General features: G+C 40.5%; 1 protein-coding gene across 1 annotated transcript; it reads left to right on the plus strand.

Moving 5' to 3' along the window:
• The first annotated feature begins 9,906 nt into the window (after positions 1 to 9,906).
• On the plus strand, positions 9,907 to 11,127 carry LOC145954795 (uncharacterized). Its single transcript, XM_083069482.1, has 2 exons — positions 9,907 to 9,999; positions 10,366 to 11,127. Exons 1-2 carry the CDS (start codon positions 9,907 to 9,909, stop codon positions 11,125 to 11,127), a joined length of 855 nt encoding a protein of 284 aa, XP_082925608.1.
• The last annotated feature ends 3,406 nt before the right edge of the window (positions 11,128 to 14,533 follow it).

Raw genomic sequence — 14,533 nt, forward strand, 5'->3', positions numbered from 1 at the left:
TGTCAAAAGATTTTATGTACTGCACCGTTTAAGACACAATCAGTTGTCTCAAGAATGTATGTTGATCTTGGACAAACTTGAAGCATTTTATCAATCCATCTTGGCAATAAATCATATGAAGCGTCCCATTCTCCAAAAACTTTTGATATTTCTTTTTGGTTGGCCTTCCATGCCTTCTTGTATAATATCTTGTAATTAAACTGGCTACTAGTTCTTTCTTGTATCAATGAAATGGAGACTGAAACATCTTCTCTAACCATGCCTACAAATAATATACAATATAGTTAATTATGTTTCATATAAATAACATCTAAAATATTTGTACAATAATTGATTAAAATAATAAATCTCACCCAAAATACAACTACATATGAATTCAAAATTCAATTGATTGTGATCTTGAGATAACATTGCATTAATTAAGTGTGTCGACCACCCTATTTCTTGATGACCCATTTATAATTCAACTTACTTGACATTATTGCTCTCATCATTCAAGGACAACCGTCATTGCTATTTGGACATTTTAAAGACAATACCTACAAACCATATTCAATGACACAAAAAGTCTGATGTGCATTCATTGAATAATGTTTTACAGTCATTTGCACATCAGCCTTAGTGTGAAATCTCAACCCAACATAGAGTTCGTTCCCCACACGCCATGAACCAGGGACATCTAAACTAGTAAACCATGTTTCTTGGTCAAGGTGGGACCAATCAATGTATGTGTAATGTGGTATGGAATTCCAAAATGGCGTTTGAATTTGCCCTACAACACAAATAAGGCATGTTAAATGATTTTTTTTTTACAATATATAGTACAAAATAAGAATGAGAAAAAAAATCACTACCTTGTTCATTATTATAGCAAGAGGTTCTAAGTCAAATGGCGATTGAACAGTTGTTATAAGGTCAAGGTTTGCATCAAAATCACCTTCAATATCTATGTCAGATGAGGTACCATTAAGAATGTTGGCCTCTTCCTGTTCGTCCCCATCATCATTACTTAAGTTTGTTGTAAATTCAACATTCGAATCATAATGATTTGGACGGGGAGAAATAATTTCACGTAGCTATTCTTCAATAACGGGGACATCATATGTGTCTCGCATTGATCTACTGTTAACATGTGAATTAGTCTCATTTGTAATTGCATTAGTCAAAGAAGTTGAAGGACCAACAATATCAAGTTCAACATATAACTAGATCATGCTAGTATTAAATTGGCTTTGAAAAGTGTCAAATATGACCTCGATATCTTCATCATTTGAAATATCATGGCCTTCGTACTTTGGTAGATTAATGGAATGAAGATACCTACATCTGATACTATTAATCATTTGATGGACATGTAATTTTAGTTTATCGTGAAATTTTCTTTTTAAGTAAGAAAAATTAATTCCAGAACTAAGATGAATAGTTTTCATTTGACCAACAAATGATAAACCTTGATCATCATGATATTTATTTCCATTAAAATATAACACACAAATAAAAGACATTTTCAATGAAACATCAAATAACTCTAGATTTCAAACAACCTACAACACAAAATGATAATTTGAATTAAAATTCGAACAAGAAATTTCATTTTGAAGAAAATTAATGAACATAGCATATTCACTAACAACATTGTGAAGGAGAAGTCTGAAGAGGCTGTGTAACTTTGAAGAGGTAATGAAGGAGAAGTTTGAAGATGGTGTGTAACTTTGAAGAGGTAATGAAGGAGAAGTTTGAAAAGAGTGTGTAACTTTGAAGAGGTAATGAAGGAGAAGTCTGAAGGTGTGTTATATTGTTTAAGAGGTACTAAATAAATACTACAAGAAGCCTAACGTGTGAACAATGACGATGACCAATCGATGAGATCTTAGCCATTGATTTTATGGGAGAGATCTTAGTCGTTGCTTTTTCTGCAACATTTGAATACATCCTACAACAAGTCTGACACGTGAATAATGATGATGACCAACTGGTGAGATATCACCTATTGATTTTGTGGGTGAGATCTTAATCGTTGCTTTTTATGCTACATTTGAATACATCATGCAACAGGCCTGACGCGTGAACATTGATGATGACCAACCAGTGAGATCTTAGCTGTTGATTTTGTGGGTGAGATCTTAGCCATAGCTTTTTCTACAACATCTGAATACATATTGTAACAAGCCTGACGTGTGAACAATGACGATGACCAATCCGTGAAATCTTAGCCATTGATTTTGTGGGTGAGATCTTAGCCATTGCTTTTCCTGCAATATCTGAATACATCTTGCAATAAGCCTGACGAGTGAACAGTGATGATGACCAACCGGTGAGATCTCACCATTGATTTTGTGGGTGAGATCTTAGCCATTACTTTTTCTACAACATCTGAATATATCTTGCAACAAACCTGATGCGTGAACAGTGACGATGACCAATCAATGAGATCTCACCTATTGATTTTGTTGGTGAGATCTTAGCGATTGCTTTTTCTAGAACATTTGAATACATCCTGCAATAAGCTTGATGTGTGAACAATGACAATGAACAACTAGTGAGATCTTAGTCATTGCTTTTTTTTTTGCAACATCTAAATACATTCTACAACAAGCCTAATGCGTGAACAGTGACAATGACCAACTAGTGAGATGTCACCTGTTAATTTTGTCGGTGAGATCTTAGTTGTCGCTTTTCTACAACATTTGAATACATCCTGCAACAAGTATGATGCGTGAACAGTGACAATGACCAATTGATGAGATCCCACCCGTTAATTTTGTGGGTGAGATCTTAGTCATTTTTTCTACAATATCTGAATACATCCTACAACAAGCTTGACGCGTGAACAATGATGATGACCAACTGGTGAGATCTCACCCGTTGATTTTATTAGTGAGATCTTAGTTGTTGCTTTTAAACAATAAGGACTAATTTACACAATTAAAAAGTATTCATAAAAATCGACTCATGTTTATTGAAACTTGTAGATCACATGCATTGTCAAACAGAAAACCATTACAACAAACTTTTGAAATAGAAATATATCTTTATGTGAATACATTCACAACAACAAATAGATTAAGATGTAGTTAATGTAATCTAAAGCACAAATTGAACAATAAACAATAATGAACACAAATATCATCACTTTGAAATGATACAATTTCATTTATCGGTTTCAACTATAGTATGTTCAGCTAACGATCAAAATAAGCTACCATTGAATCCGATATCATGTATGATGGAATTTCAATATCCTCAATAACAACGAAAATATCAATAACTAACAACTTTGGATCTTGAGCAAAACTATTGAACATAAACTTGACGTCGTCATCTTGAATTAACTTGAATGGTGTGTACTAGTAGCAACCATTTTCAATTGATATAGGACATCGATAATAAGTTTTAGAAACTCGTTTGCAATCAACTTTGATTATCCTTCATTGTATCGCACGCCACAACTCATGAAGTGTTATGTCGCCCTGTAGCTTGATTAATCTTCCATTATGATTTTCATTCATAGCATAGCCAATACCAACTTCTAATTTAATGATCTCGACATCGCTATAAACAACTCCGAAAACTATTGTGGAATTCATTTTCAACAAGGTTTTTTAATTGTATTTGAAAGAGACGAATATAGATGTGTGAAATGAACCAACAAGACCCCTGTATATATAGGCAGTAGTCATGGAAACAATTTGTTAAATTTGCTACCAAGTCCGCATACCAAACATTTATAATTTTATTCTTAAATAACAAAAATATTACATGTTGTTCAGCAAAATACATAAAAAAAAACTTTATCTCTATGGTCTCCACACTAGACCATGCTCATCATCAGGAGTAAGAATATATAGCCTCTACCTATGTCTAGCTCCATGATCCGGATTTCTCCTAACATCATGATCACATCTACATCATCTCTATCATCTCCATGATGTGTATGCAGGTGTGACAGTTCTCTTACAAATGTTGCATTTAGGTCATGACCTAAACCTGGATGCTGGAATGAACTACCACCACCAAAAAAACCCCATGATGGTCCTTGAGTCATGAATGATGTACCCTGCCATGGTTCACCAAAGAGATAAGGTAAATACGGCGCAGATGGAGTCATCATGTTTCCTTGATATGTAGAAGGAGTAAATGATGGCTGCACACTAGGAACATATTCACCAAACATCGTTGTCATAGGGATATTAGGTACAATATATGCTAAAGGTGTGGCAACTGCATCATTATCACCAACATCATGTTTAGACACAACATGAGCAAAAGAGTAAACATATTGCGTATAATATGCAGATGGTGACATAGGAGTCACGTAATAAGTCCCTGTAGGGGTCTCACTCGACAGCGTGGGCAACTATAATGATTGGTGCTCAACCCGCCTACATCAACGAGTAAGACCTTGACCTTCATGTCGACCTGTCTAATATGCTAGACAACCATCAGGTATAGCTCTTGTTGTGATGGAGGTGGAGTTAGTGTAGAAGGGTAAGTAACCCTATGCACCTCGTGATGAACCTCCAAACAACTTGCGATGTTCTCCCTCCTGGCAACCAAATAAAAAGCATCTTTATGCTCTGGACTATTACCGTGGTAAATGTGCTCTAACACATCAACCTGAAAGAAGGAGTAAAAAAATTATAGTTTTTAATAATTAATGCAGATCCATAAAATAAATCCTTTATTTAATAGTAAAATAAAATTATATTAACCACTTATGCATTCTTCGTGGTATGATGTGCCATGCATCGTCAAGTATGTTTTTTTTTATACCAAACCATGTACTCAGAGTTAGAACTTAACTCCGGTGTATCATATACATGTTGTGTCCATACACGATACAATCGTGATTGTCACTCCTGAACAAACTGAAAATGTGTAACACTCCAGTCAATATCATCATTGCCTCGTAAAGTAGGATCATGCAATTTATCAGGATGAATTGGATCAGAAGAAATGTGTTGGACCATGCCAAATTATCCCATTACACGATCGGATAATGAAACTCAACGATGTAGAAATCAATAAAAGGTACAACAGTCCTCCAAACTGTAGAGTCTTGTAGACAGTAAGGAGGTAATGTAGATAACAACTGAATATATGTTTGCCATACAACTTGCATTAAACAAAAACGATTACTATATCAATATCAAATAAATATAATTATAAATAATATTTTTTTAATAAATAAATTCTTACATCCTGTTGACCTAATTGGTCAAACATTTTTTAATATTTGATTATTTTATTTTTTTCCTTTCTCCAGGTTTATGCAAGTCATTGTTCCACCTATTAGATTGGTAAAAGCATTGTTAGTATAACATACTAATTAAATTTTCAAGATTAATATGTTCAATATACAAAAAATTATATATTTATTAAGCTTGCACCTAGAGGAACACCAGTAACACATAGTGGTGGATATGATGGTGCAACTATTGGAAATCAGTACCATGCCTATACCTGCAACAAGGTACATGCACCACTTATTTTCTTGTGGTCATAGTTGGTGGATATGCACAACTCTCTATACGTATTTGCTAACATAGCTAATCCCTAACTCATACGACTATAATAATCCAAGTCTACAAGCATAGCCAAATATCTCAAAGGTACATATGTGATAAAAAAGAATGGCTCAATCCAAGAGCGGGGGTGAATTGGATTCAAAGACACTTCAAAATTTATCAGAGTTTTAAGGATATTTATTTCAACTTAAACTTTTCTTATATGAATTTTTAAAGAAGTTTCTTGAAAAACTTGCCAATGGGAATGAGTCCTATATACTTTCTTGATTAATCTTGATTAAGTTCAGTTTTAAGAACAACTAATATGCAATGTTTTGATTCAATTTAAAAGCAATGTTAAGCATGTAAACATATTAATCAAGATCAGTCATTTTATCACTCAATTAAGATTTTGCTCAATGTAAGAGATAAGGGTGAGAGAAGAATGCACGTGTTTTTATCCTGGTTCAGCTAGTCCACATGTTACCTACATCCAGTCCTCAATCATAACCTGATCAAGATTTGTTCCACTATCTCAATAAAGAAGTTTTACAAGCATACTACACATGCACACACTTCAATATTCAAGATAGACACTTTCTTGCACCCAAGAAAGAACTTCTTGTGGAAACCCACTACAAGAATTCCTTACCACTTGAGACACCTACTCAAGATTTTCTTACACATTACACAAAGAATTAAAAGGAACGAATTCACCTGAAAGTTGAACAAATCAGACTGTGAATTCCAAACAAATCTTAATCCTTTCTCTCCTAAGAATGTAGTGATGATGATGATCTCTTTCAAAGCATTTCACAAAATGTTTCTCTTCTTGGTTTCACAAAGAAAACATTCCAAGAAGGTCACAAAGACTTCATAAACTCAGTTTTGATCTTTTCTATTCTCTGTTTTTTCTCTGTTACTTTGTTTTGAAAAGTGAAGTCTATTTATAAACTTTTCAGATCTAGATAATTGATTATTTTAAAGGATAATCGATTATTTTTTTCTTCATGAATTCCGGGAACCAATCAAGAGCAGAATAATCAATTATTTTACAAGATAATCAATTAATCTAGAGAGTACTTCCTGGAATAATCGATTATTTCACAGATAATCGATTATTTCAGCAAGGCTCTTTTCACTTGTTGCTGGAATAATCGATTATATTTAATGATAATCGATTATTTTGAGTTAGCTTTCAAAAACTCGATTTTATACTTTAAAAATCTTTCCAAGTGTTTTAAATCATCATCACATACACTCTTAGTCAATTTAGATTAAGATTAACTCATGCACAAAGCATATACATGCAAAATAAACTAATCAAAGCAATACAACATAAAAGAACTCGTGAGTTACTCCTATTACATCATGATATTCATATCTGTTAGAAAAGAATGACTCAATCCAAGAGGGGGGGTGAATTGGATTCTATGACACTTAAAAGTTTTTAAGAGTTCTAAGGATCTTTATTTCAACTTAAACTTTTCTAATATGAATTCTCAAAGAAGTTCCTTGAAAGACTTGCTAATGGGAATGAGTCCTATATGCTTTCTTGATTAATCTTGATAAAGTTCAATGTTAAGAACACTTAATATGCAAAACTTTGATTCAGTTTAAAGCAATGTTGTACATACAAACATATTAATCAAGATTATTCACTTTAACACTCAACCAAGATTTTGCTCAAAATAAAAGATAAAGGTGAGAGAGAAGAATGCACAAGTCTTTTATCCTGGTTCAGCCACTCCACATGTGACCTACATCCAGTCCTCAATCATAACCTGATCAAGGTTTGTTCCACTATCTCAATGAAGAAGTTTTACAAGCATACAACACATGCATATACTCCTACATTCAAGATAACCACTTTCTTTCCCCCAAGAAAGCACTTCTTGTAGAAACCCACTACAAGAATTCCTTACCATTTGAGACACCTACTCAAGATTTCCCTTACACTTTTCACAAAGAATTAAAGGAACGAATTCACCTAGAAGATGAACAAATCAGAATGTGAATTCCAAAAGAAAATCTTAATCTTCCTCTCCCAAGAATGTAATGATGATGACGATATCTTTCAAAGCATTTCAAAATATTTTACTTCTTGGTTTCACAAAGAATACACTCCAAGAAGGGCACAAAGACTTCACACTATAGTTTTTCTCTTTTTGATTCTTAATTCATTCTCTGTTCTTTCTCTGTTCTGAAGTTTCAAAATGTGAAAGTTATTTATACAAATTTCAGAACCAGATAATCGATTATTTTAAAGGATAATCGATTATTTTGTTCTTCATGATTTTTGAAAATCACTCAAGAACAGAACAATCGATTATTTTGCAGGATAATCGATTATTCCAGAGAGTGCTTCCTGGAATAATCGATTATTTCACAAATAATCGATTATTACTGCAAGGCTTCTTTTCACCTATTGTTGGAATAATCGATACATTTAATGATAATCGATTATTTTGAGTTAGTTTTCAAAAACTCAGTTTTATATCTCGAAAAATCTTTTCAAGTATTTAAATCATCATCATACTCATTCTCAGTCAATTTAGATTAAGATTAACTCATGCAAAAGAACACGTGCAAAATAAGCTAATCTAACCAATACAACTTATAAGACCTTATAAACTATCCCTGTTACACATCATGATAGTTATATCTTCTTCTTGACTTGTTTTTGTCTTGTTGATGTCCTTGGTCAACTTTGATTCTTAGAATCCACCTTTTGTTATCATCAAAACTTTCATACTCCAAATCTGAGTTGATTCACTACTCCATGAATCTCAACAATCTCCCCCTTTTTGATGATGACAAACCATACAAGCCCCTTTGTTTTGCAAACTAGCATTTCACATTTTTAGATATGAACTGATCATACCTTTAGCATATTTAGTCCTGCAAAACAAACTCAAAAACCTTTCTCCCCCTTTGGACATCATCAAAAACAAACAGATATGTACATATGTCCAAATTGCACATGTACTGATTTATGCACAAGACTCAATTGCTCAAAATCAACATCCCAATCAATTCAAATTAATACCAAAACTTGTATCAGAGAATTGGATACCACATTCACACAATTGTATTTCAAACGCAATATATCAGCCACATGATACATCAGCCTTAATGAGCATCATTCCAAATATACCAGCAAACATCAACATATATGCATCACTACTTTCACATATCAATGTTCAAACCAGAACTTAACAATATCAAGCATTCAAATTGATGTTACCATAACCAAATCATTCCAAACACAATATAACCACAATGAAATTCATATTGCACCAGAATTGAAATTTTTCAAACCAAGATAAAACCAAGATAAGCAAATTGTTCAGAAATTATAATGATTACAACCCAATTGAAATTTAAAGCTAAAATTTTAAAACTAAGACTTTAAAAATAGAACACTAAAACATCTAAACAAATCAGTCCGAGTCCTCTTGCATTCCAAGCTGAGCCTTAATCCTTGCAATCTCATGATCAAGGTTATCAAACCGATCAAGAATGCCAGAATAATATGACTCATGCTTCCTCGACATCTCCATCACAGCATAAAGCTTGTTAATCATAATTTTCTCAAACAGAGAAAATGCTTTAGGCTCCGATTCTTGCTCTTGTTTAGGTTGAATCTCCACTTGCGGTGGCTGCTCCTCATCATGAGATGGAACACCATCTTCATCCGTTGCCGATTCTGGTGTTGGAGGAACATCACCCTTGAATACCCATTTATCTTCTTGTTTTAGCATCCCCATATGATGCAAAGAATATTTTTCTATCTTGTTTGAGGCATGGAGAATTATCTTTTTCTCCCCTTGAAGATCCACACTAGCTTTCTCAAAAATCTTAGATAGTGTACTATCCGTACCACGAGCCGAGTTCCTAGCTCGACATCACAGCGCATGATGACCTCGGAAACGCGCTACGTGACGTCAGCTCGTCACTTAACCAGATCATAACTGATCTGAGGAGATCTCGGTCTAGATGAGATCCGTTATCCAATCACATTGTATCTTATCTCAGGCCCAAGGCCCAAAACAACCCAAAACCACACTAAGGTACGTGCATTACTTATACAAGACTCATACTCATACAGACCCTAACTTTAGCATCGGAGTCTCTTTTGCAGGTACCACCCCCATCTTGGAACACGAGACGTACCCGTGAAGGAGGCTCACCAATCTTGCTTGGAGAATCAACCTTACGGCAACTTCCTAGTAAGAACATTTGGCGCCCACCGTGGGGCCGATCAAGACAGCTCTTATCGGCCACGCTTATGGTATTTACCAGAAGCCATAGCAGACGCGCAACAGACGACGCATATCATTCAACTACCATGGACAACGAAGCCACATTGAGGAGACTGATCGACCAGGTCGAATAGATGCGGCAGCAGCACGACGCCGATCTGCGAAACTTGCGTGCCCAGCACGAAACCGACCTAGCTGCAATGTGGACCGCCAATGAAGCTGACCTAGTAGCGCTTCGCGCTTAAAACGAGCGGATTCGTGCCCAGCTTCCTCGATGCCCCTCCGATCATCCTCCTGAAGCAAGCAACTTCCACGAGGGAGAAGAGCACTCGGTCGCTCAGTCCCGGACTGCGACTAGGGCACTGACTCCATGACCTGCCACGCATCGGTCTCATGTTCTGACGAGCAAGTCGGCCCATGAAGTCAGCAAAGCCCCATCTCATGTCACAGGGGGTCAAGCAACCTTCCGCCGTCATCCCTTTGTGGACGGTATCATGGAGACACCACTCCCTCAGGGGTGGAAGCCTCTCCACCTAGATCGCTATGACGACACAACGGACCTCGATGAGCACATTGACCTGTATACGACATAGGTGAACCTCTACACTAACAATGATGCCATTTTATGTAGGGTTTTTCCGACCTGGCTCAAGAGGGCCGCACTCAACTGGTACACCCAGCTTCCCGCTGAGTCGATCGACAGCTTCAGCACCCTGGTCAGGCGGTTCACAGCACAGTACGCAACGAGCCGACCTCACCACATCACCTCTACCGCCCTAGTCAGTCTCAGACAGAACGACGACGAGCCACTCAGGGCATTCATGGAGCGATTCGCCACAATCTCGGTCAAGATCAAAAATCTGAATCCCGAAGTCGCCCTACATGCCATGCTCATGGCACTCAAACCCGGGCCATTCATCGACAGCCTATGCCGCGAGGCTCCTCGCGACATGGACGAGCTCCGCGCCTGTGCTGCAGGCTACATTCAGATGGAGGAACACTCCGCATTCCGTGACCAGGTTCGTGGAAAGGGTCAAATGAAGCTGGAACAAGGTCACAAGGACAAGGTCAAACTCAACAACGACAGCCAGTTCAAGAAATTGGCCAAAACAAACAGAGGGGGGAGATATGACTTCTATACTCCCCTGAACATGCCTAGGGTGCATATCCTGGAGGAGGCCAATAACAACAATCTGCTCACTCTGCCACTGCCAGGCCACACCCCCAACAGCGCCGACAAGTCCAAGCACTGTCGGTACCATAGAAATCACGGTCACACCACTGAGGAGTGCCGCTCACTTCGGGATCGTATTGAAGAACTCATCCAAGCAGGCCATCTCGGCCAATATGTCTAGCGACAACAAGGGCACCGAGGAGGCTATGGTGGACGAGGACAAGGCAGAGGCCGTGGTTCAGGAGCTCGCACGGACCAACCCTCTGGTTCTCAACAGAACGCCGGCGGAGCAGTGCAAGCCGAGGTAAGCCACGAGACAGGATCGGCTCCCCTACGGGGAGTTATCAACATAATTGCAGGTGGTTTTGCGGGGGGAGGTGCCACCAGCTCGGCCCGGAAGAGACACCTACGCAATATCAACAGTTTTCACTCCGCTACCTCGGCTTCGCATCAGAGTTCGCCGCCAATCACCTTCACCGACAATGACTATGCCGACGTCAGTCCTAACCAGGATGATCCCATGGTCATAGCCGTGGAGGTCGCAAATTGGGAGGTGCACAAGACATTGATAGACTAGGGGAGCTCGATAGATGTTCTGTATTGGCCGACCTTCCTCAGGTTAGATATCCCCCACTCTCTCATCCAACCTCACACAGAGCCCCTAGTTGGTTTTGCAGGAGAGCGAGTGCACACTCGGGGATACGTGGACCTGCTGACCACCTTCGGAACCTCTCCGGACACAAGGAGAATCATGATCCGATACCTCCTTGTGGAGGCCAACACCTCCTACAACATCATCATTGGGAGGCCGATGTTGAATCAGCTTGGAGCAGTGGTGTCCACTCAACAACTCACCATGAAGTTCCCAGGGAATGACGGTAAAATCATCACCGTCAAAGCAAATCAGAAGACAGCTCAGCAGTGCTACGCCGAGAGCCTGAAGATCTCCTCGTCCGGCGAGCAAACCAAGAAGGACCCCCCCACCGTGGCTCACATCGCCCACGAGGAAATAACCGATCTCGATCTGAGATTCGACTCCCATGACGAGACGCCAAGCCCCATTGACGAGCTTGACGACCTCCATATTGGGAAACTCCCTGGGCAGTGCACAAAAATTAGCAGGAAGTTAAGCCCGGATTTGCGGCAACAGCTTGAAGCTGAGATTCTCCAGAATGCCGACCTCTTCGCCTGGTCCAGCGCCAACATGCCAGGCATAGACGCTGACTTCATCTGTCACAGGTTAGCGGTACACAAGGAGGCGAGGCCGGTAGCCCAGAGAAGGAGGAAGGTCGGCGGCGAGAGGCGGGAGGCCATCGTCTCCGAGACACAGAAACTGCTGAATGCTGGCTTCATCCATGAGGTCAGATACACCATATTGCTGGCGAATGTGGTCCTGGTGAAGAAGAACTCAGGGAAGTGGCGCATGTGCGTCGACTACACCGACTTGAACAAGACATGCCCCAAGGACTCATACCCCTTGCCGAGCATTGACAGGTTGGTCGACGGGGCATCTGGGCACGCCCTCCTCAGTTTCCTCGATGCCTACTCCGGGTACAACCAGATAATGATGTACCCGCCTGAGGAGGTCCACACGTCCTTCATCACCGACCACGCCAACTATTGCTACCGGGTAATGCCCTTCGGCCTCAAAAACGCAGGGGAAACCTACCAGCGGCTGATGGATAAGGTTTTCCACCAACAGATCAGGAGAAACATGGAGGTCTATGTCGACGACATGGTAGTCAAGACCACCTCGGCAACAGATCATGCTTCCGACCTCGCCGAGATATTTGCCCAGATCATGTTGTGCCTCAACCCTGAGAAGTGCGTCTTCGGAGTCCAGGGAGGCAAGTTCCTCGGATTCATGATCACCAACAGAGGAATTGAGGCCAATCCCGAGAAGTGTAAGGCAATCATCCAGATGCAAAGTCCAAAAACGGTGAAAGAGGTCCAACGCTTGGCCGGACGGTTAGTCTCACTATCCCGTTTCATTCCCAAACTTGCGAAGAAGGCGGGACCAATCTTCACTCTGCTAAAGAAGCCAAAGGACTTCCGGTGGATAGATCAGTGCGAAGAAGCTTTCCAAAGCTTCAAAACTTTCCTCACAACTCCACCAACCCTACAGAGGCCGGATCACAACATCGACCTCCTCCTCTACTTGGCCGTAGCAGAAAACGCCATCAGCGCTGTTATCGTACAAGAACACCAAAAGGTACAGACACCTATCTACTTCATCAGTCGAGTCCTCCAAGACGCGAAGAGGAGGTACCAAATGATCGAGAAGCTGACACTAGCGCTTGTCACCGCAGCTCGACGGCTCCGACCCTACTTCTAGAGCCACCAGGTGGTAGTCAAAACCGACTATCCCATCAAGCAAATTCTACGAAAACCTGAGCTCGCCAGATGCATGATCGCCTGGTCGGTAGAACTATCCAAATTCGGCATCTAGTACGAAAGTCGCGGACCCCTGAAGGCCCAATGCTTGGCTGACTTCATAGCCGAGCTCACGCCGACTACTGCCGAGGAACCCCAGGTATGGACTTTGCATGTTGACGGGTCCTCCAACTCTAAAGGTGGTGGTGCAGGCATCATTCTGGAAGGGCCAAACCAAGTCACCTTGGAGCAATCCCTCAAGTTTAGCTTCAAGGTGACCAACAACCAGGCGGAGTATGAGGCACTTCTCGCAGGACTGAGGCTAGCCGGCGACCTCGGAGCTCGAAGAGTGAGTTGCAACAGCGACTCGAAACTCATGGTGGAACAACTCAGCGGAAAATACCAGGCAAAAGACACTCTTCTGCAACGGTACTTCCACATCACAACCCACCAAATCTCGTTCTTTGACGAATTCACCATACAACATGTGCCTCGAGAACAAAACCCCCGAGCTGACCTCCTATCAAAACTCGCTAGCACCAAAAGGCCTGGACAGCACCGAACCATCATCCAGGAAACACTGCACTCACCCAGCTTAAACGACAAAGTCGTCAATGTCAGTGACAATGAAGACATGGGATGGATGACAGGTATTTGGAACTACTTGAAAGACGGGACCCTACCCGAGGGTAAGGACGAAGCTCGGAAAGTGAGGATGAGATCGGCTAAGTTCGTCATCATCGAGGACGAATTATTCAAACGTGGCATTTCCAATCCACTACTCAAATGCTTGACGGCATCTCAGACAGCCTACGTCATCAAGGAAATTCATCAGGGGATATGCGGCATGCATTCCGGAGCACGCTCAATGGCGACCAGAGTACTTCGAGCTGGGTACTACTGGCCCACTCTGAAGTCAGATTGCCAAAGCCACATCCAAAAATGCAAAGAATGCCAGCAGTTCGGCAATGCACACCGGCAACCGCCCGAAGCTCTCCACCGCATGATGTCGGCGTGGCCTTTCGCCCAATGGGGAATGGACATCCTTGGGCCATTCCCCCCTGCGAAAGGCCAACTGAAGTTCCTCCTGGTGGCGATCGACTACTTCACCAAGTGGATCGAAGCATGTCCACTCGCCAAAATCACCACTGAGAACGTGCGGAAATTCACCTGGAAGAATATCATCTGCAGGTTCGAAATCCCTCACGCCCTCG

This window comes from Cajanus cajan, chromosome 2 (assembly GCF_000230855.2).
Source record: "Cajanus cajan strain Asha chromosome 2, NIPB_CcT2T_4, whole genome shotgun sequence".
In the NCBI taxonomy this organism is placed as follows: Eukaryota; Viridiplantae; Streptophyta; class Magnoliopsida; order Fabales; family Fabaceae; genus Cajanus; species Cajanus cajan.